Source organism: Microtus pennsylvanicus, chromosome 1 (assembly GCF_037038515.1).
Source record: "Microtus pennsylvanicus isolate mMicPen1 chromosome 1, mMicPen1.hap1, whole genome shotgun sequence".
Taxonomy (NCBI): domain Eukaryota; kingdom Metazoa; phylum Chordata; class Mammalia; order Rodentia; family Cricetidae; genus Microtus; species Microtus pennsylvanicus.
In genome coordinates, this window is record NC_134579.1 from 74,391,426 (window position 1) to 74,418,794 (window position 27,369).

The following is a 27,369-nucleotide window of genomic DNA, read 5'->3' on the forward strand; positions in this document are numbered from 1 at the left end:
ACAGCTCCTGAGAGGCTTGACTACTGGGTCCAGTTTGCATTCTCATTTTATACTTTAAAGCCACAAGGTCCATGGAGCAGATAAACAATCAAGGTTTTATGGAAACTTACATGACAGTCAGGAGGTTGTTAAGGACGAGGGCCCACTGTTTCGGCTATGTTTCCAGGTTATTCTGATTGAGGTAGCAAGTAAAGTCATGTTTGGCAAACAGGCAGTACATGTAGTGCTGTAAATAAATGCTAACTAAATCAATGCCTCGGCATCCAATAACTGGCCTTTTCTACTTATTTTATTTCAGCATATTTCAGGGTTGTCCCAGAAAGAAGCTGTAATGCTGCAGCTGTTCGTTTCTGGGTGGTACCTGTATAACAAGCAGAGCTATCAGTAAACCAGACCCTGATCTTCTTTCTCCCATGATCAACTAACTAATCATGAGGATAAGGCTGCATTCATGGGAGCAGAAGTCAGGAACTGTAGGCATTTGGGCATTTTCTTCAAGTAACTTGCTTGTGTTCTCAGGACTTGCTGGAGCCTGGCCATGTAAATGCCACTTTGATTTGATGATGGATTGTTAGTGCGCATGTCCTACTTTATGACTTGGTGGATTAGATAATACCTAAGTCATGATGCACAGCTCAGGTCTATGGGAACTTGACATCCAACTGTGAAGTGTTTTGTTCCCACTAAGGTTCAATAGCAGGGCAAGGGCCATCTCTCAAAGAGAGAAACGCGGTTTGTTCCAAAATTCTAAAGTTCTTTTCAGGGATCCATCATTATGCTTCAAACAGGATCCCGTTCTGCCACTGACACCGCAAGCCCCACTGGTGTGTTGGAACTGAAGAGACTTCTCCTGTCCTAGGCCCACTCAAAGCTTGCAGCTTTCGAAGTCATTTGGTGTATGGGCCAGAGCATCACACCCGAATGAGGAATGTGCAGCCGCTCAGATCCCAGTCTGCTCATTGTGCATCATGCTTCTTTCTCGGTAGTGGGCGGAGCCAGGTGCAATAACTTATTCTTCACCTTGGAAGGAATAGCTCAGCATGCCCAAACCACTGGACTCCTATGAATCTCACTGAGTTAGAAGGCCCTTGAAGTTTTTTTGATTTATTTTCCATAATCTGATATGCATGTGCACTATCAACAAGTCCAATATAATTAATTGCTACCTCCTGCTCCTTTGGTACAATCAGCATATTGTCATCAGTATAGTAGATCAGTGTGATATTTTATAGAAGAGACAGTTAATCACAATCCCTCTGGATTATGTTATCACACAGAGCCGGAGAATTAATATATCCTTGAGGTAAAATTGTAAATATGTACGGTTGGCCTTGACAACTGAAAGCAAATAGCTTATGGAAAGGTACTGAGAAAAAGGCATTTGCTAGATGAATAGCTGCGTACCATCTTCCAGGAGATGTTTCAATCTTTTCATGTAAGGATTTCATGTACGTCTGGTACAGCTGCTGTAATCAGTGTCACTACTTGATTAAGGTTTTGATAATCAACTGTCATTCTCTATGATCTGCCTGTCTTCAACACTGGCCAGGTAGAAGAGTTAAAAGGAAATGTGGTAGGACATCTTTCAAGTCATTTATGTCCGCCCTAATTTCTTCTTTCTTTAGTTTATCTTAGTCCCATTGTTGATGTGGCGGCTTTCTCTGTCCCTCTGTTCACGCATCTTACTGTGCTCTCCGTCCATCTCCTCATTCCTATGTCTGCGTTTGGTCCTGTCCTTTCACCTGCAGCTGCACTCAACTTCATATTTTCTCTTCCACACCCATGACTTTTCCACCTTCTTCCCTAGGTCTCAGGTAGGTCCCTGTCTTCCCAATAGGGACTCAGTTTATGTTCCTAAAATTTACATTTAAATTTCTTCTCTCCTCTGCCTGCTGGAGTTTTGGACTTGGGTCTCTTCCAGAGCTAAGCAAATCTGCTTGGATCTGCTTTTGGGGCTTCTGCCCCTCACATGGAGCCATCGTAGATGTTAACCCCAACTGTGAACCAGAATCTCACCAGGTGTTCTGAGAACAAAATTCCTCCAAAGGCTCAGAAGGCCTTCAACCAGAAATGTTAGCAAAGGATCTATGAAAACTGACCCTCCACTCCAGCACCAAGCTTACTTTCCCTCCACCAGAATAGTGCCAGACCCAGGACAGAGGGAAAGACTCCTGTGGGAGGTTAAAGGTGTCTTTCCCAGGGACAGGGTCAGGAAATTTCTGACATTGCAAAATGATCCTATAGCAAAGTTGAAAAGATTTATGTGGGTTGACAGCAAACAAAGAAGTGCTGGCCTTAGTGGAGACCCAAATGAGGAAAGGAGGGTTCTGTTCAGATGATGCACCCGAGCGTTTGCCTGTATCGTGCATGGGATCCTTCTGAGAATGCAAATGAAGGAGAAAGGACAAAGTCAATGTAGACCTAAATCCCACACTGTCATTTACTGCTGCTGATGCCAGGCAACAAATGCGAAAGCTTTTTAAAAAAATATTAAACAGTATAGCAGTCATTTTGAATAGTCTGTGTGAGTTCTCTGATATCGTTCATTTCTCCGGTGCTGGGCTTGCTTCCCGATTTATCCCCAGTGATCTGTATGGAATAGGCAGTTTGAATGCATATGACTTCAATTTAACTTCTTGTTTTAATTTGATGCAACGAAGCACAGGTGAGTCTTAATTATTTTGTGACTTTAGAAGCCTCAAATCTGAGATGAAATACATGAACGTGAAAGAATATAAATAGAATTTAGGGTAATTTGGTTAGGAGATTAAAAAATAGAGTGTATCATTGGATTTTTCTAGTTTTCAGAAATATTCAATAAAGGAAATTTTGCCATTTTAGTTTTTAATAATAAATATATAGAGCAGATTAAAATAGGAAGAAAATCATTTCCAAAAATTCTTTAATTCTGTTGTGACCTCTTAGCTTTTCATAGGTATTCTGAAGTTCTCTGTCTCTGTCTCTCTCTCTCTCTGTCTCTCTATGAGGCATGGCAGTGTGAGTGATCTGATTTAATATTAAAAATCAAGATTGGAATAAAGAACCCAAGCATAGCAGAAATACCTGGCAGTTAGCTACCATCAAACCCATGTGTTATCCAACAGATCCTAACATTGTGCGAAAACATCAATGTGTTTTTCTATCTTTTCATATCAGTATACACGCAACAAAAAGTAACCAGAGTAATTCATCTGATGAACGGCCTGAGCCAGATTCAACTCCCCATGTCCCTAGTTCCCACAAGGTTCCAAGTGAGGCAGCTGTGAACACCACACTGGCATGCATCATACTCAGAGACAGCGTTCTAGAACTGCTGCTCAACCTTGTGCCTGAAGAACTGGCTGACAAGGGCTTACAGGAATGTCCTCAAGGTCTTACATAAAGAGGAGAGCAAAGTCTTAGGCAAGGAGCTGCCACAGATCTGCCACCTTTTTCGGAGAAATGATTTCTGCCGCCCTTCACCCTCGCCAGTCCCCACCTACACCTTCACCTCCACAAACACTCCAGGAAGAGGCAAGTGTTTACTTTGCCACTGTGAGCTGCCTGCGGTTTCCCTCACCGTGCAGCAGGATCCTTAGCTACTGCTCTTCATGTGAGTGAGGTCAGCGTCTCTGCCACAAGTGGACAAAGGACGGGGAGTTTGATGTTCCTACTGTTCTGTGCACTGCTCTGAAACCGATTCCATTCCTGCAGTTCAGAAGGTTCCGCTGTGCTCAGCCAAGCTCGCCTGCCATGCCTGGGCAGCTCTCTGCCGTGGCCATGCTCTTCCTGTCCCTGGATGGTAAGTGACATAGCCCATTTTCTGTGGTGGCCATGCTTTATCTAGTTATTTTAAATCCAAATGGTTGTCTGTGCCGTGGACCTGAAGTGAGGCAGGAAGGGCTATAGATATGGTTTCTGTTCCTTCAGGTATTTATTGTGATGACATTTAAAAGTGGTTAGTGTGTTCAGGCAGGGACCACCTTCTCTTTTTCCCAAGGGCCTTTGTGATTTGAGTAGAATTTCTGTGAACTAGAATGGATATCAACACCAGAAGACATTGTCTTAGACACCCACATTAGTTTGGATATTATAGATCAATGTGAGTTTATAAAAATCACCTTAATCTAGGATAACTGAACCAGGGCTTAGCAATCGGAGCTGTTTTCTAGTCACATACTACATTCTCTATTTTTTTTAAAAAATGTGACTGCTGTTTACATAAACCGTGACATTCAAAAATACATCTGACCAGTTACAGCAATTCAGAAAGTGTAAATTCAGGCAAATAAAAGGTTATTAAAATATTGTTATTGTACAACCAACTCAGAAAGGTTGCCTGGGAGGCCAAGCTTAGAATAATTACTGGCTGTCTTAAGTACCTACTCTCCCCTGAGTATTTTATACCCAAGATATTGAGTTCTATTGGGTTGTTGTTCTGTTCTGCTGTACCAACTAATTTCCAATTCCTTCCAGAACCATGGAATTTAGCTTGTGAGACCACCGACACAGTCTACACTGCACTGCTGAGATGCTCTAGTGGAGGACACAGGGGCTTTAGATATTGCACGGATGTTATGGAAGCTACGTGAAACTTCATGGTAGCTGCCTTAACACACATAGTTTTCTTTGTGGCATTCTTTCAGGATTATATTTTCATGTTCTCAGAAATACATAAATAAAGTGACTTGATTTGGGGATCTAGGGCAATGATAGTATTGGCTTAGCATTGGATCCAGTCACTAGCACCATGAAAAAAAACTTCCACAACTTATTGTTTTAAGCTAATATAAAAAGCAAAAATTGCTGCCTATGAACATACTCTCACCCAGCTAGAAGAGGAAGTAGGATGAAGGGTTCTTTACGCCACAGAACTCAGGCTCAGCTTACAGTCAAGGTTTCATTGCTGAGGAAGAAGAGGCTGAGTTTTGGAGGCAGCACCTTCCCATCTTTTGTTCTGTGGACACATTAGTAAAAGTTTGCCTTTTTAACTACCGTTTCATGTCCTTTTTTCTCAGTGTTATACTGAACGCACACATACATTTGTTTGCTTAAGTGTATACATTATTGGCTAGTCCTTACATGAGGGATAGATGCTTTTTCTTTTTGAGATTGGGTGCCATCACTTTTTTATTATTTAAAACAATTTTTAAATTTAATTGTATTTTGATCATAGTCATCCCCTCTCCAAAGTTATTCCAGATCATCTCCCCACCTTACCTACACAACTTTAAGTTCTTTCTTAAAACACAAACAAAACCCCAATACAACAGCTCACAAAACAAGTAAACAAAATAAAACCACACCCCAAAAGAAAAGCTAAACAATAAAAACAACAATAACCTCTCCAAACTGTAACCAAATATAAGCACAGTAAAAATTTGTGCATTGCATGATATGTTGGTCAACTGCTTCTGAATGTGAGGCCTGTCTTGGAGTGGTTGATATATCCAATATCACTCTAGAGGAGAAAAGTTCTTTTCTTTTTTTCCAGCAAGTATAAATAACAGTTCAGTCCTTAATCTTTACCCTAGGGATTAGGTTTTCATTCATTCATTCACTCATTCATTTAAAAATATAAATATAATATAATTAGAGAAAACTACCACAGCAAAGTTGGACAAAATAAATCAACAGAAGGAAAAAAGCCCGAGAGAAGATGCAAAAACTAGGAATCCACTTATTTGCATACTCAGGAATCCAATAAAACAACTAAACTTGAAGCCATAATACTTAGCCAAAGGTCCGGTATAGACCCATGCAGGCCCTCTGCATGCTGCTTCAGTTTCTGAGTTCATATGAGCTTTGCTTGTGCTGATTTAGAGGGCCTTGTTTTTTTGTTGCCCTTAATCCCTTCCTGTTCTTATACTCTTGCTACCTCCTCTTTCACAGGACTTTCTGATACCTGAGGGAAGGGGTTTGATGGAAGCAAATTAGGGTTGGGTGTTCCAAGGTGTCTCACTCTGCATAGTCTGGCTGTGGGTCTCTGTATTTGTTCCCCTCTGCTGCAGGAAGAAGCTTTTCTAAGGATGTTTGAGCAAGGAACAGATCTAAGGGTAGAGCAGAATGTTATTAGAAGTCATTTTTATTGCCTTTTTGTTAGAACAGTAGTATTTGATTTTACTCTAGGTTCCTATGCTGTCTATTATCTGGGTCTTGGTCACCCAAACAGTGTTGGGTATGGGTTCCATCTCATGGAGTTGGTCTTAAGTCAAATAAGATTTGGTTCATTACTCCTGCATATGAGCTTTGTGCCACCATTGCCCTATATATATTTCAGGCAGGACAACATTGTTGATCTAAGAGTTTGTGGCTGGATCAATGTTCATGTTTCTTTTTAAATTTAGTATGCAGAGTAGTGTCCTGTACCAAAGACGCTAGCCCATGGGGTGATGGTTCTATGTATGCACTAGCTTGATTTCTCCATGTTCAATGAGTTGTGTAGGTTTTGTCTTCAGCAATGAGGCCTTGTTGTCAGTTTATAGAGAGGAAAAAACTCAAGTCTTTTTTAAAGGAAATTTTTTTCATTTATTTTCTCAACTGACCAGTCTCCCCTTCCTCTTCTTCTCCTGCCCCCACCCCCAGCCTCCCATATGACTGCCTCACCATCCACTTCTCCTCTATTTTCATTTAGAAAGGGTCAGGCCTCCCATGGGTGTTAACCAAACATGGTACATCAAGTTTAGGCAGGACCAAGCTCCTCCCCCTGCTCTATCCCTGCTGTGTGAGGTAATCCAGCATGGGGAACATGTTCCCAAAAGCCAGCTAAGCACTCCAGGGACAGGGCATGATCTCACTGCTCAAAACCTCACAGTCAGACCAAGCTACACAATGGCCTCACACATGCAGAGTGAGTGCCTAGGCCCATCCCATGCAGGCTCCCAAAGTCCAGAGTCCATGAGTTTTCACAAGCTTAGAAACTGCTAGTCTTGACAATAGCTTGGATTGTTTGGGTCTAGGATTCCTCATGCAGTATGTTTTATTTTTTTTCTAGTTATATCCGTTTACCTGTAAATTTAATTTTTTTAAACTGCTGAATTTTGTAAGTGTACCATGTTTTCTTTAACCATTATTCTGTTGAGGGACATCTAGGTTGTTTAAAATTTCTTATTATTATGAATAGAGCAACAGTGAACATGGTTGAGCAAATGTTTCTGTGAGAAGATGAGGAAGCATCTTTTGTTTGAAGCCACCATGTAGAATGAGTCCAGTAATTGGAGAGTGTTATGGGTATGGAATATAGCTCAGTAGTAAAGTGCTTGCCTAGCATATACAAAGCCTTGGATTTGATCCTCAGTAGCATAAGTGCCGAGGTTTTGTTGTTACCTATTAATATAGAAAAATTAGACACTTAAAATGTATTGAATGGAAGAAGAAGAAGACCTAAAGATTCTTATAGACTATATTGACTGTTATAAACTCATAAATAAATACCAGGGTAAAGTTATGTTTCTTCTCTTTGCATCTTTTCCCATGTCTCAGCCCAGAGTCAACTACTACAGCTCCTGCAAATGTCTGAGTAAATGCAGTAAGACCAAGAAGTTTGAAGGGACAAAGCTGTTTCCTAGCGCATCATATCAAAAAGTTTCCAAGGGCCAGTCTCAGAATTTTGTCTACTTCTCTGGGTTTATATATACTTACAAAGAAGCAAAGATAGAATCTGGAAGAAAGAGAGACAGAGGTCTTAAGCTCCTTAAAAGATATTCTTGGAGAGAATTTGTGTCAACAGCAGTCACTATATACTCAATGGTCCTGAAGGGTTTCAAAGAAACAAACTTGTTTGAGCATTATAACAACTCTAGAACATCTCTAACACTAGCACCCTCCTTTACTCACTCATCCAGCCCATAGCTCCTGAACACCTTTTATGCGCAGGCACTTGTGGTAAACTATGCACACAGCTCTCAACTTTAGGCTTTTAATCTAGTGACTGAGATGCATAACCAACAAATGAACTAGCAAGTGAACATTTTTTTTTAAGGAAGGAATTCTACAGCCTACTGTCAACGTGATGAGTAAATATCTGGATACTTTCCCCATATGTGAGTACAGATGTGATAGGTGAAGCTGAAACAATGACCATATCACCAGAGGGAGAACCATGGTGATGGAGTCATTTTATATAAGGAAGAAAAAGGGAAGGCACTCTGAAGAGCTAACACTTAAACCAAAACAAGAAGAACCAGAGCTATTACACCTTGACTTTTTTCTTAGTTAATAAAGACCTGATTGCTCAAAAAATTAATAGAAGTTGGTCTATATTTAGAAAAAATAATACAAAAGGGACTATCTTGTGAGAAAATATTCTCTCATCATTGACAGAAATTAAGCATAGATTGCATAAATATATATCGATTAGTCACAATTTATCTATCAAATTATGGTTGGAACTAAATAGGTTGTGAGACTTATTTCAACTTGGAATTACATGATTCCATGAACAATCTCAAACCATATAAATCTCTATTGCTGCCTCAGGCTATAAAATAATCACAGCCACTGTTTATTACAGGCCATTTTATGACTTCCTTTTGGTTTCACAGTTGAACATTATCACTTTGGTGTTCATTGGTACCAAAACCTATGCAGATGAAGGGATTACATGAAGAATGCGTGGAATACAGTCATAAACTTATAAAAAACACATGTGCAAACAAAAATATTACAATGATGGCCTGGCACTAGAGTCTTTGGTGTTCTTCACTTCATTGTTGCAACTTTTGGAAGTTTTCCCCAAATGTGAAACTGTGAATACTGGTTTGCTTATGAGCGCATTACAATGGGAATGGAGGAGGGACCTTGTAAGCATTTGTCCAGTGCTTATAACATTTTTGCTTTCTTAATTTGCAGTAATTTTACATGGCCATCAAATAAGAGAAAAAGACCTTCCAAAAATCAGAGGGTATCTTCAATATACTTTAACAGCAACAAAACAGACCACAGCAAAACCTCTTCTACAGCTGACTAATGAAACAGGTCATGTAACATTAGTAGCAAGATCAAGGGATGATCACATTCAATTAGCTGCTGAAACCTCCACCTCTGAAAATACAGCTCACAGAACAATCAAAGCAGTAATTCCAGTAACCACAAAAGGTCTTATACCCAGCAGCCCAGTTAATGACACCTTAGTCAGACCTAGTAACTCAATCGTGACTGCTTCATCTACGGAAGGTACCATTGGCCCTAGATCAATTGCACATTTACCAATTCATACAACTGGAGCTAGTATATCTACTGTCAACCATATAACTGGGAGAACTACACAGCTTGGTGGTCAGATTATCCTCCCCCAAACATTTTTCACAGCTTCACACAAAAGCACAACCAACGAGAAGCCAACTCCACTCACCTATGTCTCAGGAACATCAGTACCTACACACAAGGACAGCTTACCAATCTCCACTGCCCCCGAAGTTCCTGGGCCCACTCTTGCAACCCAGTTGTCACCAGCTAAAACTGGAATGTATGAAGTCCTAAATGGAAGCAGGCTTTGTATAAAAGCAGAGATGGGACTAGCGCTGATTGTTCAAGAAAATGATACGGTAAGTTGAGGTCATAGGAAGATAACGCTATCTTCAAAGTCTGACTGGAGCTGTTTTCTTGAGAATGAGCAGTTCTTGCTGGGTAGTGGTGGCACACCCCTTGAAGTGCAGCTTTTACAAGGCAGAGAAGAGCAGTTCTCTACATCACTTCCACTTCTTTAGGTGAGACAGGTACCTAGCTGTGGGTTCATCTTTCCAGTGTTCTCTATCATAAAGGAATGCGTTCCAAAAGAAGAGTAAACTAGAGAAGGCAAAGAGAACTTCAGTATGGATACTTCTTACTTGGAGCCAGCATTGCTAATATTAGGGAAGCTGAATGACAATCACAGCCTGGCCTTGTCCCTCTGCATGTCTTCCCAGCCTCAATTCCTTTCTGACATGAAATGTTGGAATCTGATGTTCTCCATGGTTCCAGTCCACTGAGACATCAATACAAAAATCCAAGTTAACAAGAACATTAGGGAAAGAGGTTATACAAAACATTTTACTTACGAAGGAACCATCATAAATTATTTTCTTTTTATCCAGAGAAAACTCACATGTCTGTATTTGAGGCCAAAGTACTTTAGAATACAAACTCCCCCTTCTATCACTTTTCAATACATTGAACTGAACAAAAACGGAATTCCATACAATTTACCTCCTATGAGTTACTCATTAGATGTCCTTATCATGAAAGAATTTCTTCTAAGAAATCTTTTAAGCACATGCTTGGAAGTAAGAGGGTGCCATCCACCAGGGGAATGTGTGGGTCTCAAATGAATATTCATTTATTTATTACTCATTTAGTAGCTTGAACTTCTGGGTCTCTGACTTGGCTTGAGGTTTTTTCCCCTGCTCTCTTACTGAATGGATCTATCTTATTTGGTTTAGGATTTTGCAACTCAGAGACACTTCAACATTGACCCCAGACTAACCCACGCATCTGGGAAATGTGGCTCCCAAAAGTCCAACCTTTTCTTGGATTTCCAAGGTGGATCAGTGAATGTCACATTTATTAAGGTGAGCATGAATTTCATCCCACTGACTGGCTCTCGCATGGCTTGACCTCTCCTCATTCTAGTGCCAGTACTTCAGCTCTAAATTTCAAGCTAGGACCTGGCAGAAGAACACAAAAATCTCTTGAAATCTTTTCAGATAAGAATAAGGAGCTTGAGAGGGAAAGGAAGGAAGTGTTGACATCGTGTTTGCCTTCTTCTTCAGTCTCCTCTGAAAAGTACAAGAAGGATTTCAGTTCCTCTCAGGAGAGCCTTAGCTTTATTGGGGGTCTAGTCACCAGTGCCCTTTGCAGATTACTCAAGGATGAAAAGATTTCTGGAAATTCCCAATGGACACCAGATAAATGGGGTTATTCTAAAACCAACAGCAAATACCAAAATGGGTTCTTTCTAATCCCCAGAGACTAGAAAGGCTCTGAGTTTTCCTAACAGGAAATAGAGACATCAATTGGAGTGGAAAAGGCTTGGGCGTTAAGGGCAGAGTCAGCTGTAAATTTGACGTTGTCACTGATTAGCTTTGTGGCAGTAAGCAGGTGACCTTAATCTGTTTAACTTCTATTTTATTACTTAAAAATGAGAAAAGGGATCATTTCTATAAGAGCATATGCATTGCAGACAACATGGTGAATATTCAACTGCTGCCTATTATATTGAATAAATTACCATGGACAGATATCTGGGGGGAAGGCCAAACAAATACACGTGGTCATGCCACTGTCCAGAGGAACTTATGCCACTATGGAGTCCGTACCAACTGCATGTGCATATACTTGGGGGATATTTCTTAATCTGGAAAATGGAAATTATGAGACAAGTTACTGTGACTTTTATAAACACAGCATCCACCATATTCCCAAACTTAAAACCCTTCAATAGTGCCTCTTTTTACTTTTGCTGTATAGTAGAGTACTTTTTTTTGTAAGGGGTTGAGATAGACTCTTACTATGTAGCCCCGACTGGCCTGGAATTCACTATGTAGATCATATTGGCCTCAAATTCCTAGAGATCTGCCTTCCTCTGCTTCTGAAATGCTGGGATTAAAGGTGTGTTCCACTACAGCCAGCTCAGGCCAGGGGTCTTATAGCCTGGGCTACGAATGCAGAAGTAAAGGTCTCTTTTATGCTGAAATAAATCCCAGGTAAGGAATAATATGAATAGATGATACATAAAAGCAACCTAGACAGGACTTGGGCCACAGATACTTTCCCCTGAAGTATATAGATGGCCCAAGTGTGTGGTTCTATTTGCCTCTAAGACTGATGAGATGGAGTACTTCTGCCTTGTACAATGTCTGACATGGAGGGGATGTTAAAGACAAGTTCATTTTGGTTTGGGTTTAGCAAACAGGGATATGAACTACAATGTATTTATAATTATTTAATTTATTTCATGTATAAATGTGAAACTTTTGAAAGTAATTTTATTTTATATTCTGATTTTGGTTATACTATCATTATTGTTACCCCTTTCTGGTAATAGCAATATGAATCACCAACTTTGAAAAATAGAAAGGGCTTAATGACTTAGCTCAGTGGTAGAGTACACACTTATTATACATGAGACCCTGGATTTAATTCTCATCACCAAACAGATACACAAATTTAATTTTAAATTGACTCCTTCATTCCCAAATTAAATTTGCTTGAGCATTCTGTGCCTCCAGTCTTTCAAAAGATTGTAGGGATATTGTGTTTTTTTTTTTTTACTCAAAATGAAACTCCCCACATAAAATGTGGGACTAAGATGTGGATTCCAGGAAATTGTAGTCTTCTCATTTTTGGTGGTCAATTTAATCTGAAAACACGAATCTATTTAACTCTCTAGACTGATTGACATTCTACCCAGGGAAATGCATATAAAATTTTGTTTGTTTTATTTTCTCCAGAGGATTGATGAAGCCCTCAAATTCCACCCAATGTATTCTTGAGCATGGGTAGTCTGAGTTAAGCCCCTTCATCCTCATTAACCATTCCTACTGCCTTTCATTTTGCCTATTTGCCTGTTTGCATTTTGGAAACTTGAAAACACTGAAATTCTTCTGGTGGAATTTTAGTTTCAGGCTCTAGCAACAAATAAGAAATAGAGAAACCTAGATCCAGGAATCATTCATTACCTATTTTCATATATTGTGTAATATGTTGACTTTTGTTGAATTTTTCAAATATAATTATGACTAGCACAAATATATGCTCTAGCCCTCATATCAAGGACTTAATAGCCAAGATTAGAGATATTAAAACTGAGATTCTCCAAAGTTTAACACACTGCTATTTTACAGGAAGAAACGTCATATTATGTCAGTGAAGTAGGAGCCTATTTGACTATCTCAAATACAGGTAAGACAGCAATGAGCATATCACTTTGCTTTGCTTATGTCATTGACGCCGATACACTTTGATGCTGTTTTTTTTTTCTTAAACAACAAGAAAATAGTCTATAATAAAATAAAGCTTTGGGAGAATTTACAACATATATGTACCTCAGGTTATCTGATCATGGAGGATGGTGGTCTAGATTATATTGGCGACTTATTTTTGGAAATTGCAAGTTCAGTATCCTTTAAACTGATTTCTTGTTGGAGTGCAATTTATTCCGTACTCTGAAATGCATATTAGTCTACAAAAATATGAGATAGCTAGGTACCATGCTCTGTCTGTGTTAGGCACCAAGGAGTCATAATTATCCAAACTGATAAGATTCTGTCAGAGTGAAGTTTGCATTCCAGAAGGAAGTGTACCATACAGAGCTATGTTAAACTACATTCTTATGTGGTAATGAATCCTAGGGAGAAACCCAAACCAGAATGTCAGAGGATGGAGAACTATTTTGTGTGCCCTTTGGGAAGCCTCCAGAGAAGAGACACTTCTTTAAAAGATATGAGGTTTGATCACAGTCTCTCCATTATCTCCATATGTGGATGCCTGGTTTGAGGCAGCTTTTCCAGATGACAATAGTGAAAGAGGCCTGAGTCTTCAGGAGTGAGCTTGCTAAGGTAGCTGTATTCATTACTTTTCCACTGCTGCAGTGAAGCTTTATGGCTAAGGTAACTTAAAGAAGGAAGGATTTATTTGGCTAATTTTTCCAAAGACATAAGAGTTCATTAGCATCAGCATCATGGCAAAAAAGCAGGGCAGCAGTTAGGCACGGTGACTGGGGCATGGGGCAAGAAACAGAAAAACAGAGAACTTACATCTTAATCTGTAAGCCAAGGTAGAAAAATGAGAGGAGAGAGAGAGAGAGAGAGAGAGAGAGAGAGAGAGAGAGAGAGAGAGAGAAAGTTTCTGAAAATTCAGAATTTTTGAAAACTCTAAGACCAACCAGAGTGATGTACTTTCCCCAAGGCCACACCCACAAGCAGTGATACCAACTAAAGACAAAATATTCCATTTATCTGAGCTCATAGGGGACATTCTTAGTCAAACCACCACAGCAGCTTAGGAATAGCAGGATACTAATGTGCCCTAGAGAGTGAATGTACAGCAGATGAGGTCCCAGGGATGTACAGCCCAGGGCAGGTAAGCTAATGACTTGAGATTTTATTCTAAAGTATATAAATATATTATGAGCGGATTTGGGTTAAGGAAATGGGGTATCAAATTTGCACTTCCAAAAGTTCCCTTTAGTTCTCTCATGGAAAATTACCCATAGTGGAGCATGTCTAAAAATTTTTTACCAATGTTCACATTTAGAGAGATAATGCTCCTAAATAAATCTAACAAATCTACAGAAGGCCTCAGTTACCTCCCCAGAAAGTCTAGCCTTAGATACACATTTGTATAGAGCTACTCTACTATGCCAGTTACTGGCTTTGGATTTTTTTCTTCTTTTCAAAGTGGTATCATCTGATTGGTTTAAACATTATTAATTAATGATCTCTCACTAATGAAATTTGCTAAGAAATGAAACCATGTTGGCAAAGTCTATTTAAACCATTTGTTATATTTTATGTAGTTACTCAAGAGAATTTTGTCAGTTATGCTAGTTAAATGTAAATAAAAATGTTACAACTGATTACCAGATGTGTTAACTTACACCTGCCTCATCTAAGCTAGAGAATAAGTATTATGAGTGCCATTAGAAATTGCTTAATGTTATCACTAGGGATGGACCAGTTTTAGCCAGTGGGAGGGTGGTCAACTCTCAAGGAATGTGGGAAAGAAATATTAGAGTAGAAATTAGCATTGAGGCTAACAGATGGGGAAACAATTCTAGGTTCATATGATCAAGGGCTCAGCATTATTAGCATGTGGAACAGTAGATGCTGTAATGATGGTTTTCATGTCAGTGTGGTGCTGGTGCTAGTATTAGTAACATAATTCATTATCACTACAGTACTGATGGATGGCAGCAATAGGCTACCCAGGAGAGACAGACAGATGATATATGGATAGGCAGGTCATATGTAAAGAAAGCTACAGATGGACATCCCATGATGCAGCAGTATAGTATAAACAGATAATTTAGTACATCGTCTCAGGACAGCTTGTTAACTTCATTTTTTCCCCCAACTTGTTAATTTTTGTGAGATTATTCCCTACTGTAACTGGCAAACAGACAAGACGCTTTGGCACTCTGGCCCGTGAAATATTTTTGTCATTCATGAAGGCACAGCATGATTAGAAGAGTGCTTGGTAAGTGCCGACTGGAGCAAATGAAGTTTGGCATATGCTTAGCCCCATCTGCCTTAACAACCTTTTTGGAAAGGGTATACTGACATAATGATCAGGTCCCTTTCCTGGACAGCAAACAGAAGGAGTGGGATACATTTCCAAGGATGGGTGCAGCTTCCCTCCTGGACTGATCGAGTCTCACAGTACGCAGATACTCCATTTGTGGACTTGTCTGTGTTTGTTCTGGCTCACTCTCATGCACTATATGTGTTAAAACAATCTTACTCCTCTTTCTAAAGTTTTTAGGAAACTCTCTATAGCCTCAGGAAGTGACAGCTCTGTCTCCAACAATGTGAAGGAATCCAGAGGAAAAGTACTCAGTTCACTCTTGCCAACACTTCACATAAATTCCAACCAGGGCTACAGAAAAAGCTTGCGTACCTAGAATGTTGTTTTCATGAAGCAAAGATGGCAGAACTCCAAGGGCACACCACCCAAAGGAAGGTGACTAACGTATAGCAATACATTAGCAGGCCAGTAGCACCTGGAACTCAATTGATAGTGTCAGGATTCTTGAATATATCACATTTTATTTTTTTTTCCTCAGAGAAGACTTACCAGGGCATGAAACATACTATGATGCTGTTTGAGACAGTAGTTGGGCACTCCTTCAAGTGTGTGAGTGAGCAGAGCATCCAACTGTCAGCTCAGCTTCAAATGAAAACAATGAACATCCGTCTCCAAGCCTTTGATTTTGAAGGAGACGGCTTTGGAAATGGTAAGTTAACCATCCTTAAGCAGCCCTTAGAAACCCAGGGTTGGTTCCAAGGTATGTTTATTCTGAAGCTTCTAAGAGACCAGAGCACATGACTTATTATAAGATAATAACCCTGTGAAGCTCTAAGAGTTGTGTTAGTATATAGTATATATGCCATATATGATATAAATATGGTATAGATATGGCACACACAAAACTAAATGCATGTCCACTACCTTACTTCAGTAGGATGACTCTTAACTGCTGTAACATTCTTACTCATTTAAACACACACACACACACACACACACACACACACACACACACACACACACACACACACAAAGGGAGGGCACTGTGGGCACCTCTTGTAAATGCTGTTAAAGGCTAAATAACTCCAGCATGTTTAGAGAACACTTTAAACATCTTCACTAAGAGATTTTTTTCTTTAAAATTTCATAATAGATTCTTCACACCTGCAGAAAGGATAAAACAGGATGCATTTTTCCACATTCAAGAAAGAAATAAATTCTGTTGGGGTACCTTTTTCTGGAATATAAGACATTTCATTGGACATTTCTTCATAGCCAGTTTAGTTCATACCTGACTTTTTCTTTGCTTTTGAACTACTACACAGAACTTGCCTGGTACTTCAAGGGGTAAAAACTAGCGCTTAGATGAAGGCCAGCGCAAGGCAAGCCACTTTTTAGAAAAGCTCTTGTCTTAGTCACTGTTCTGCTGTGAAGAGACACCAGACCACAACAACTCATAAAAGAAGGCATTTAACTGTTTCAGAGGGTTAGTCCATTATCATCGTAATGTGGAGTATGGAGGCACACAGTAGGCATGGCCCTCGAACTGAGAGCTTTACAACCTGATCCATAGGCAGCCGAGAGAGAAAGAGAGAGAACTTGGAATTCCCATGGACTTTTGAAGCCTCAAAGACTACCCTCAGTGATGTACATTCTCCAAGGCCACACCCACCCCAATAAGGCATATCTTCTCCAGTAAGGCCCCATCTCTAATCCTTTTAGTCCTTCTCAAACAGAGCCATGAGCCAATGACTAAACATTCAAATATATGAGCCCATGGGAGCCATTCTTATTCAAATCACAACCGTTTTTCATGTCTGAGAACAGTGTTATTAGGACTTCTACATCTGACCAGAAAGATCATAAACCACCTAAAATAATTTTCCTAGAGGAACTCAAAAAACATTGTAAATTATTTTTCAAGCATTGTGAATAGAGGCTCTGTGTGAAGTTCTGATATGAATTTTACTTTGGGCTCCTTTCTAAAACTAAAAATGTGTCTAGAAAAAAAGTCTTCTTATTAGGCAAATAAAGAATTCAGGTGTTGTTTGTGTTGGATCCTGTGTCTTTGAAGGTTTTCTCCAGTCTTTGAGTTTCTGCTTCTACTTGGTGCCATTGCCATAGGGTTCATGTAAGTAAGCATCACTACAGCTAAGCTGTGGAAAGCTGGTCTTAGAGGGTCTGACATCTAGGAAATATTTATTTCTTTGCAAATTCACCATGAAAATTTGAAAAAATCTCTAACACTAATCATGTGGCTTCAGCATAAGGTAGATACTTGCTTGTTTACTTGTGAAGAACCTCTGTGAAGCAGGAAAGGTCTGGTGGATAAAACTTTTCCCATGTCTGGATACCATTACTACTGCTCACAGGCAGATGTATAAGAGAAAGAAAACATCATCAAAGGGAAAAAAATCATCATCAATTCAAGAGACCCTGGGCAAGAGAGTAATGCTTCTTTACTCTTTCTTTGCTTCCCCTTTTCACTAAACTTTCACACCCTACTGTTCTGTCACCAAAAGAATTCTCTTTTAGTCACTGCTTTAGCTCCAAGTCCTCATTCCTAGATTTTGTAATTCATTATTTTAAATAATGCTCAACTGGAAAAATAAATGCCATTCTGTAAACACTACATTTTTTTACCAGAAACAACTATTCTTTAAAAAAGCTACTATGTGAATGGAATTTAAAAAATATATGTGCAAGGACCATAAACACTCAAAGAGAACAAGATTAACACAATGCTGATAGTGAGGGGTGGATCAAAGAAGGGAAATTTTCTATATTTTTCATATTTTCTCCCATTATTTTGAGCAGGAAGTTCATGCAATTTGGCAACTATTCCATGATTACTGCTCATTTATGAAATGCACGTGTTCCTGAAAGTGTCTTAGCTCTTTCCACAGTTTTGAGTGGCTGAGGGAAGCATCTGGAAGACTCAAGAGAGCCTGAAGAGCCCCTAAACATACCCAGAGTACTCAGAAACACCCATTTCCTTCTAAAACAGGAGGTGTTGATGAAAAAGTAAATGTGAGGGCCTGGCTTTCTCCTAAGTGATTCAGGTAATAGCACACACTTGGCTTGGAGAGACGTGACCTCATTTGTCCTCGGTCAAACACTTTTTCTTTAGGCTCCAGCTACGCAATGTCAAGGGCCCTTCTAAAGCTCTGCAGACCAGAGTGGGAGGTGTGGATCCGCAGGGCAACTAGTCATCTTAAAGAACAACCACATTAGACTTTAATCTACTTTGTGGAAGTGGTATCTGCACCAAATGGGAACAAGAGGCAGAACTTAACACGAAGAATAGAGCAATGAGGTGTTTTGTAAAATTGTAATCTTCATTTCTACCATCTTCAACAAGTTCTTTCAGCTGATAGACTTCTGTTATCTATCCCCAGCATCATAAACTGTTCTCCATGTTAACTTAAACAAACTTTCTGGTAGCCGTAACGAGTAGGGGCTTTATTTGAATAGCTAGTATACCAATACTTGGATGTGTTCATTTCTCACAGTTTTGCTTAATTTCTTCAGTACAGAGTGGAGGGTCAGCTGATGCAAGCTCCTAACTCTGTCTCCCTCTTCTCATTCACTATACATACACCCACTCGACAAAACTTTCAACAAGTGGACAGAATTCTGTTGGTGCCTCCTTCTGTCTGGAATAAGGAAGAGTCATTTGCTTCATAGTCTTCCTTTTCAAACCAAGGATAGAAAATAGAAAGAGCAAACATAGGGATGGGAGGAAGTGAGCTGTGAGTCATTCCAAACATCAGGATAACTCAAGCCCATAGTTAGTTCCCAGGCCATTTAAAAACGAATAGATTCCGAAACCTCAAGGAATTCATTGACAGAGTTCCAGTACAATGGTGATAACTAGTATAAGTCACTCACATATTATCCAAGAAAATTGAATTTTTTGATTGACATGCTTAAGTGTGAACAAAATGTAAACAAAGTGCATGGCCACTGGTAGAACCACTGCAGAAAATATAAGACTACATTGAAGCTAAGGAATGAGGTAGGGTTATTGCTTTGCTAGGCATGACATAGCAAAGTGCCTCAGCCTGGATGCCTTAAGAAACAGAAGTTTATGTTTTCACAGTTCTAGGAACTAAGAACAAAGATTAATATGTTGGGTGGCATTAGATTCATTATTTTTTATTTAGTTGGAAATAGATTTTTTTCATATGATATATTCTGTTTATGGTTTCTTCTCCCTCTAATCCTCCCAGTTTCACTTCCTTACTCCTCCCTTCCAGATCCAAACCTTTTCCCTCTCTCTTTAAAAAAGAAATAGGCATCTAAGGAATAATAATATACTATAATATGATATACTATGGAATGATACAACAAGAGAAACCAAAATCAAGCAAATCAGAATATGACAAAACAAACAAGACAAAGAGCCACAAAAAAGGCATAAGAAACATGTATAGACACAGACACACATACATAAGAATCCCATAAAAAACCTGCAACTGGAAGCTGTAATATATACACAAAGGACCTGTAAGGTTAAAAATCATTTCTAATTTATATAATGAAGCAAAGGACCCCCAAAGATGTTGAGTTCATTTTCTGTTGGTCATTTACTCCTGGACATCAAGCCTATCCTTAAGAGTGGTTTGTTTCCCCAGTGAAAAAAATCTAAGTTTTATTTGCAAGTGGCTTTTGACTGGAGATGTTTTCTGGCTTAAGGATGGGAGTATGTTCCCTCCTCCTTTCAGTTCTAGGACACCATATGGTTCAGGCCCTTGCAGTCCCTGTGCATGTTGTCTCAGTCTCCATGAGTTCATATGCACAGCTATAATGATCTGCCTTGGTTCATCTGTGCTCTCCATCCCTTATGACTCTTCCATTCTTTCTGCTTCCTCTTTTGCAGAGTTCCCTGAGTCCCGAGGGGAGGGATTTGATGGCGGCATCTCTTTTAGGGCAAGGTTTACCCAGGTTTTTCATTCTTTGCATATTGTCTGGCTGTCGATCTCTATATTCATTTCCACCTGCAGCAGAAAGAAGCATTTCTGATGATGGCAAAGCAAGGCATGGATCAATGGGTATAGAAGAAAGCCACAAGAAGTCATTTTATTGTCATGTTATTTTGGCAGAATGGTAGTATTTTTTTTCCTTAGGTTCCTGGGATATCTAATCTCAGGTTCTCGGCTACCCATGTAACACTGAGGATGGGATCCTTCTCATAGCCTTAACTCAAATCAGATAGTGTTTGTTCACTCCCACAAGTTTTGTGCCACCATTGCACTAGTATGTCTTGCAATCAGGTCACTCTTGTAGATAGAAGGGTGTGTAACTGGGTTGGTGTTTGCCTTTTTCCCTTGGTAGCATGTAGAACACCTTCCAGTATTATGAATATTAATCTGTAGGAGTGAAGGTTCTGGGTAATCCATTCCTGGAATTGGAGGTTTCACTTGGTGGCAAGAGATGTCTATTTAGGGCTTTGTCTACTCCATTTTTTTATGATTTTATGCCTCTCGGTTTTTGGAGGCCACTGTTGTAGTCACTTTTTATTGTTGTGAAGAGACACTGTGGCCAAGATATCTCTTATAAAGGAAGTGTTTAGTTTGGGGGCTTACTTACAGTTTCAGAGGCTTAGTTCATTATCATCATGGCAGAGATAATGATGGCAGGCAGGCATGGTGCTAGAGAAGTAGCTGAGAGGTATATCCTGAACTGTAAACACAGAGAGACAGAGAAAAACACAGAGAGAGACAGAGAGGGACACAGAGAAAGTGTGTGTGTGTGTGTGTGTGTGTGTGTGTGTGTGTGTGTGTGTGTTTGAGTGCTGAGCCTAGCATGGACTTCTGAATCTCAGAGCCCACTTTTAATGACATACATCCTCCAATAAGGCCACATCTATCCCTATTAGGCCACATCTTCAACCCTTCTAATCCTTTCAAGTAATACCACTTCTTGGTGACAAAGCATTCGAATGTATGAGCCAATGGGGGCCATTCTATTCAAACAACCACAACCAACAGTAGCCTTAGCAATAGCCTGGGTTGTTTTGGGGTTTCTATGGAACATCTTAAGTCCAAGAAAATGATTAAATATAACCCATTTCTGACTGGTCTCCAGAACCCCAGTCCAGAGCTTAGCTGTGAATATCTGTATATGCTTCCATTAGTTGCTCGATAAAGGTTCTATGATGACAATTACGGTAGTCATTAATTTGATTACAGGGGAACACCAGTTTAGCACCCTCTCCACTATTGCTTAGGGCCTTAGTTGGTGTCATCCTTGTGGATTTCTGGCAATTTCCCTAGTGCCAAGTTTCTCCCTAGTCCCGTTATGGCTCCTACATGTCTCTTTCCTTGCTCCCCCGTTCTTTCCCCATCTTAACACTCTCATTCCCTTATGTTCTCCTCCTCCTTCTTCCCCTTCTACCTTCCCCATCCCTGTCTGCCTTCCCTCCCCCACCTGCTCCCAATTTTCTCAGGAGAATTTGTCTATTTTCCTTTCCAAGGGGGTCCATGTATGTCTCTTTTAGGGTTCTCCTTGTTACATTGCTCTCTGGAGTCATGAACTATAGGCTGGTTACCCTTTGCTTTATGTCTAATAACCACTTAGAAGTGAGTACATACCGTATTTGTCTTTCTGGGTCTGGGTTACTTCACCCAGGATGTTTTTTCTAGTTCCATCTATTTGCAAGCAAATTTCAAGATGGCATTTTTATTTAACCACTGAGTACTACTCCATTGTGTATATTTACCACACTTTCTTTATCCATTCTTTGGTTGAGGGGCATCTAGGTTGCTTCCAGGTTCTGGCTATTACAAATAATGCTACTATGAATATGGTTGAACAATGTCCTTGTGACATGATTGTGCATCCTTTGGGTATATGCCAAAGAGTGGTATTACTGGGTCTTGATGTAGAATAATACCCAATCTTTGGAGAAACTTCCACACTGATTTCCAAAGTGGCTGTACAAGTTTTTCCTCCCACACCAGCAATGGAGGAGTGTTCCTCTTACTTGGCATCCTCTTCAGCATAAGCTGTCAATGGTGTTTTTGATCTTAGCCATTCTGATTGCTGTAAGACAGTATCTCAGAGTTTTTTTTAATTTACATTTCTAGGTTGGCTAAGGATGTTGAGCGATTCCTTTAGTATCTTCTGGCCGTTTGAGATGCTTCTGTCAAAAATTTCCATTTGGAACTATACTCCATTTTAAAATTGGATTATTTGGCTATTTTAATGTCTAGTTTCTTGAGTTCTTTATATATTTTAGAGATCAATCTTTGTCCAATGTGGGGTTGGTGAAGATCTTCCCCATTCTTTAGACTGCCATTTTGTCTTATTGACCATGTCCTTTGACTTACAGAAGCTTCTCAGTCTTAAAAGGTCCCATTTATTAACTGTTGCTCTCAGTGTTTGTGCTGCTGATGTTTATTTAGGAAGTTGTTTCCTGTGCCCATGCACTGAAGGCTACTTTCTACTTTCTCTTCTATGAGGTTCAGTGGGACTGGATTTATGTTGAGGTCTTGGATCCATTTGGACTTAAGTTTTGTGCATAGGGATAGACATGGATCTCTCTTTGTTCTTCTACATGCTAACAACCAGGTATGCCAGCATCATTTGTTGAAGAAGCTTTCTTTTCTCCATTGTATAATTTTAACTTCTTGGTCAAAAATCAGTTGTTCATAGGTGTGTGGACTAATATTAGGGTCCTTGATTTGATTTCATTGGTCTACCTGTCTGTTTTGATACCAATATCAGTCTGTTTTCATTGTTATAGCTCTATAGTAGAGCTTAAAGTCAGGGATGATGATGCCTCTGGAAGTTCCTTTATTGTACAGAATTGTTTTGGCTATCCTGTTTTTTTTTCCCATATGAAGTTGAGCATTGTTTTCAAGGTCTGTAAAGAATTGTCTTGGGATTTTGAAAGGAATTACGCTGAATCTATAGATTTTTTTTGTAAGAATGTCATTTTTATTATGTTGGTCCTACCTATCCAAGAGGATGGGATATCTTTCCATTTGCTGATATTGTGTTCAATTTCTTTTTTCAAAGACTTTAAGTTCTTTTAATACAGGTTTTACACTTCTTTGGTTAGTATTACAAGATATTTTATGTTATTTGTGACTATTGGAAGGGGTGATGTGTAGCATGGTTAATAAAAACCCAGAGACAGAAATTAGGATTCAACATGAAGGCCAGAAAAGCAAAACAGCCGGCCACTGGCTCTTACCTCTACCTCAGTCGGGATGGTGATCCTGACTTCAGAAATCTCAGAATGAGACTGTGTGTAAGAGATGTCTCCTCCCATCTTATAGTCTTCTCTAGTGCTGGGATTAAAGGTGTGCACCACTACTGCCTGATTTCTATAGCAAATTAGTGTGTCTACTGGTATTAAAGGTGTGTGATGCCCGGTCTGTAAGTTCAGTTCCACTGTTTTACTCTCTGAAGTTAAGGCAAGCTTTATTTATTAATATACAGATGAAATATCACTACAGTGATATTTCTCTGAATTCTTTCTCGGCCTGTTATCATTTGTACATAGGAGATTTTTTGAGAAGATCTTGTATCCTGCTACATTATTGAAAGTGTTTTTCAGTTGTAGGAGTTCTCTCATAGGATTTTGGGGGTCAATTATATATACTATCTTATCATCTGAAAATAGATAAAATTTTTACTTCTTTTTCAATCCATGTCCCTTTGATCTCCTTTTATTATCTTATTGCTCTAACTAGAACTTCAAGTACTATGATGAATAGATATGGAGGGAGTAGACAACCTTGTCTTGTTTCTGATATTAATGTCATCTCTTTGAGTTTCTCTTCATTTAATTTGGTGTTGAATGTTGACTTGCTGTATATTGTATTTATTATGTTTAGATAAGTTCCATGTTTCCCAGATCACTCTAAGACCTTTATCATAAAAGGGTGTTGGATTTTGTTGAATACTTTCCAGTATCTAATGAGATGATAAAAGATACCAACTTTCCAAAGTCCCAGAGGCTTAAAAAATTCAAGCACCTTAAAAGCTCAGTGTCTTTAAAGAATTTATTGTTTCTTTAGAAGTTCAAATCATCTCTAAAAAAACCTAGTCTGTAGAAATTTCAGAGAAACTATTTGAAATTTCTCTAAAACTCCAAAATATCTTTACTTTGGGCTCCAAAAAAGTAACTTACATACCTTCTTAGTCCAGGAGGAAAGAGTCAGGGCAGAATCACAATCATATCAAAGAGAAACAAAAGTCGAATAGTGTGAAGATCAATGCCAGATGTCTTAATCACATCATGTTCTGCACTCTAATGGGTGTGTACCAAAGCACACATAGAATGTGTCATTGGGTCAGGTTGGCTCTACTCCTCAGATGCTATTGTCCTTGGTGGTCATCCAAGCATCTCTAAAATGTTGATGTGTGCATGACAACTGGACTGTACCTTCATCAACAGCCTTTGCTGGGCCCTCTTCAGAGACAGTGACTTTACCACATGTTGCCAATGCCAAGCTGCTGTCCATGATTCCTTCATGTCTTCAAAAACATCATCCATAGACATTGTTTTTAGTTTCTAATTTTCTATTGAAAATATCTTCTTATACACTATAATTTGGTTATGATTCCTCCTCATCCAACTCTTCCTAGACATTTATTTCCACCTCCTCTCACACCTAAATCCATATCCCTTCTCTCTTTCATAACAAAACAACCAGGTATCTAAAATAGTAATAATAAAATAAAACCAGATTAAATAAAGACAAATACACTGGAACAGGGCAAAACAAAACAAAACAAAAAACAAACAGAAGAAAAAGAGTTAAAGAAAAAGCACAAGAAACTCATAGATGCAGAGATACAAAAATTTGCACATATAGAAATCTATAAAACCATAAACCATAAAATCATAAGGTGTGTGCTATATATGCACAAAGACCTACCTTTAAGGTAAAGAATAACAAAAAATAAAACCTCTGAAATGCCTTTGAGTTACTTTGTATTGGTCATCTACTGCTGGGCATGAGGCCTTCCCTTAAGAGTGGTTTGTATACCTTGTAAGACTCCATTAGAGATAACTGATTTTCCCTTCACAAGCAATTGGAGCTAGTTTCTTGGAGGAGGAGGCTTGTGGAGGCATATGTCCCCTTCTTCTCTCAGTGCTGCGACCCCATTTGGCTTGGACCTGCGCAGGCCCTGTGCATGCTGCCACAGTCTCTGTGAGTTCATGTGTGCATCAGTTCTGTTCTGTCAAGAAGACATTGTGTCCTTGGCATCATTCGTCCCTGTAGCACTTACTATATTTCCATTTCTCTTTTTCTACATAGTTCCAAGGTCTCTCTCTCTCTCTCTCTCTCTCTCTCTCTCTCTCTCTCTCTCTCTCTTTCTCTCTCTCTCCATATTCTCTCCATATTTTCCACTTGTGGGTCTCTCTATTTTCTCCTATCTACTGCAGGAAGAAGCTTCTCTGATGATGACTGAGCAAGACCCTTATCTATGACTATAACAGAATGTTGCTAGGAGTAATTTTATTTCTGTATTACTCTAGCAGAACAGTAGTATTTGGTTTTCCCCTAGGTACATGATCTACTTGGTCGCAGGTTCTTAACTAACTGTATAGTGTTAGGGATGGATCCCACATCAATGAGTGATTCTTAATTAAATTAGATATTAGTTAGTTATTCCCCAAAACTTTGATACTTAGAAGACTATTTTATGTTTTTAAGTTTGGATGCCAGCACAAGGTACAGCCTTGGCCTGCTCTCGATCACAGATTTTGTGTGCTGACCCTGAATAAATACTCCCAAAACATTTTACTTAAATGATACTTCTCTCTATCTCTCTTTTTTTTTTATCACTGATGATTCTTTAGACCACTACAGATTATCCCAGGAAAGGAAAGTTTTCTCCTTAGTGGTCCTGTTTTCTTGTTAATCACAATTAATTTTTCATCTCCAGCTAACCAGAACTACAAATTCTTAATTCAGATTTTCATGTCATGTTCCCAAGAGATGTTTTGCTTCCATCCAAAACTTCACAAGCCAGGCTTCTGTCATCTGTATTGCTTTCTGATTCTCTTTCCAGTTCCCAGAACATCCCATTAATCTCTGAATATCAATGGATTTTATAGCACAAAGTACCAACTTTTTCCACACTCCTCTACCCAAACAACATGGCCCAGGTCTGTCACAACAGTCGTGCACTTTGTGGTACCAAGTTCTCTCTTAGTTGAATTCAAAAATGAAATAAAAAGGAGAACATGACTGCTCTTAGGTTTGATGGCGGAGAAGGTTTATTATAGATAAAGGGGGACCACAGACAGAGGCAGGACTGACTTGTGCGATAAGAGTTTTAGTCCATTATTATAAAGTACTACTCATAAAATATATTTTTTAATTCATCTATTTATTTTAAATTCCTGTCTGCAGCCTCCTGTGACATCATCACCCAATCTTACCTGCTCTGTTGTATTTGTTTTCTCTTGTAGTGGATGAGTGTCTGTCTGACTACACAGTTGTGCTTCCTGTGGTCGGGGCCATCGTGGTCGTCCTCTGTGTTGTGGGTCTGGCTTTCTACAAAATCCGGCAAAGGCATCAGTCAATGGGATACCAGAGAATCTAATTTATAACCAAAGGAAATCAGAATAGTGGAGCTTAGAAAAAAAATCCGTTATTTCCAGTATTTTGGAGGCTTCTCTTATTTGCTACGATCTACTAAAATCAGTGAGTGATTAGTGATTAAAATTGAAGCAGCATATCAATTATGAATATTTTTGTTCATCTCATGAAAGATTAAGAAAGATATTTAAAAGTATTTTCTAGGTTTTGTAGGAAAATTTTAGCAATTCAAATGAATATGTGAGATACATTGAATTAACATAATGTACAAGTGGCAGGTATTTAGAAATTATAAACCAAAATAATTGATTTTAATTAGTCCTACCTGTGTTTGCCTAGAGAAATCCATTTTAGCATTAACATTTTCATTGAAAAATATTTCACTGGGTTTTCTTACCCTCTGTATTGATTTGATGAATGTGTGTCTGACTTGATACTTACCTCCCTTCCCATTTTATTGTTTTTAGTTATCAAAAATAACAACATATCCCATATTGCTTGGTTTTTTTTTACATGAAAGACACTTATTTTTTCTTCATGATTCTTGCTTCAGAATTAATAGAGACTAAGAATTAGCTGTCTGTAGACATAAAAATAA

At 39.0% G+C, this 27,369-nt stretch overlaps 1 protein-coding gene across 1 annotated transcript; it reads left to right on the top strand.

The window, feature by feature from the left end:
• Nucleotides 1-3,732: 3,732 nt before the first annotated feature.
• Nucleotides 3,733-26,775, top strand: Lamp3 (lysosomal associated membrane protein 3). Its single transcript, XM_075955904.1, has 6 exons — nucleotides 3,733-3,781; nucleotides 8,830-9,524; nucleotides 10,398-10,526; nucleotides 12,801-12,858; nucleotides 15,740-15,910; nucleotides 26,642-26,775. The coding sequence occupies exons 1-6, from the start codon at nucleotides 3,733-3,735 to the stop codon at nucleotides 26,773-26,775; spliced, it is 1,236 nt and encodes a 411-aa protein (XP_075812019.1).
• Nucleotides 26,776-27,369: the final 594 nt, after the last annotated feature.

Bases quoted from the DNA above. Each gene is read 5' to 3' on its own strand.
- Lamp3 (XM_075955904.1), top strand. From the start codon at position 3,733: ATGCCTGGGCAGCTCTCTGCCGTGGCCATGCTCTTCCTGTCCCTGGAT. The intron at 3,782-8,829 runs GTAAGTGACATA...CTTAATTTGCAG, and splicing joins GCTCTTCCTGTCCCTGGATG to TAATTTTACATGGCCATCAA. The intron at 12,859-15,739 runs GTAAGACAGCAA...TTTTTTCCTCAG, and splicing joins TTTGACTATCTCAAATACAG to AGAAGACTTACCAGGGCATG.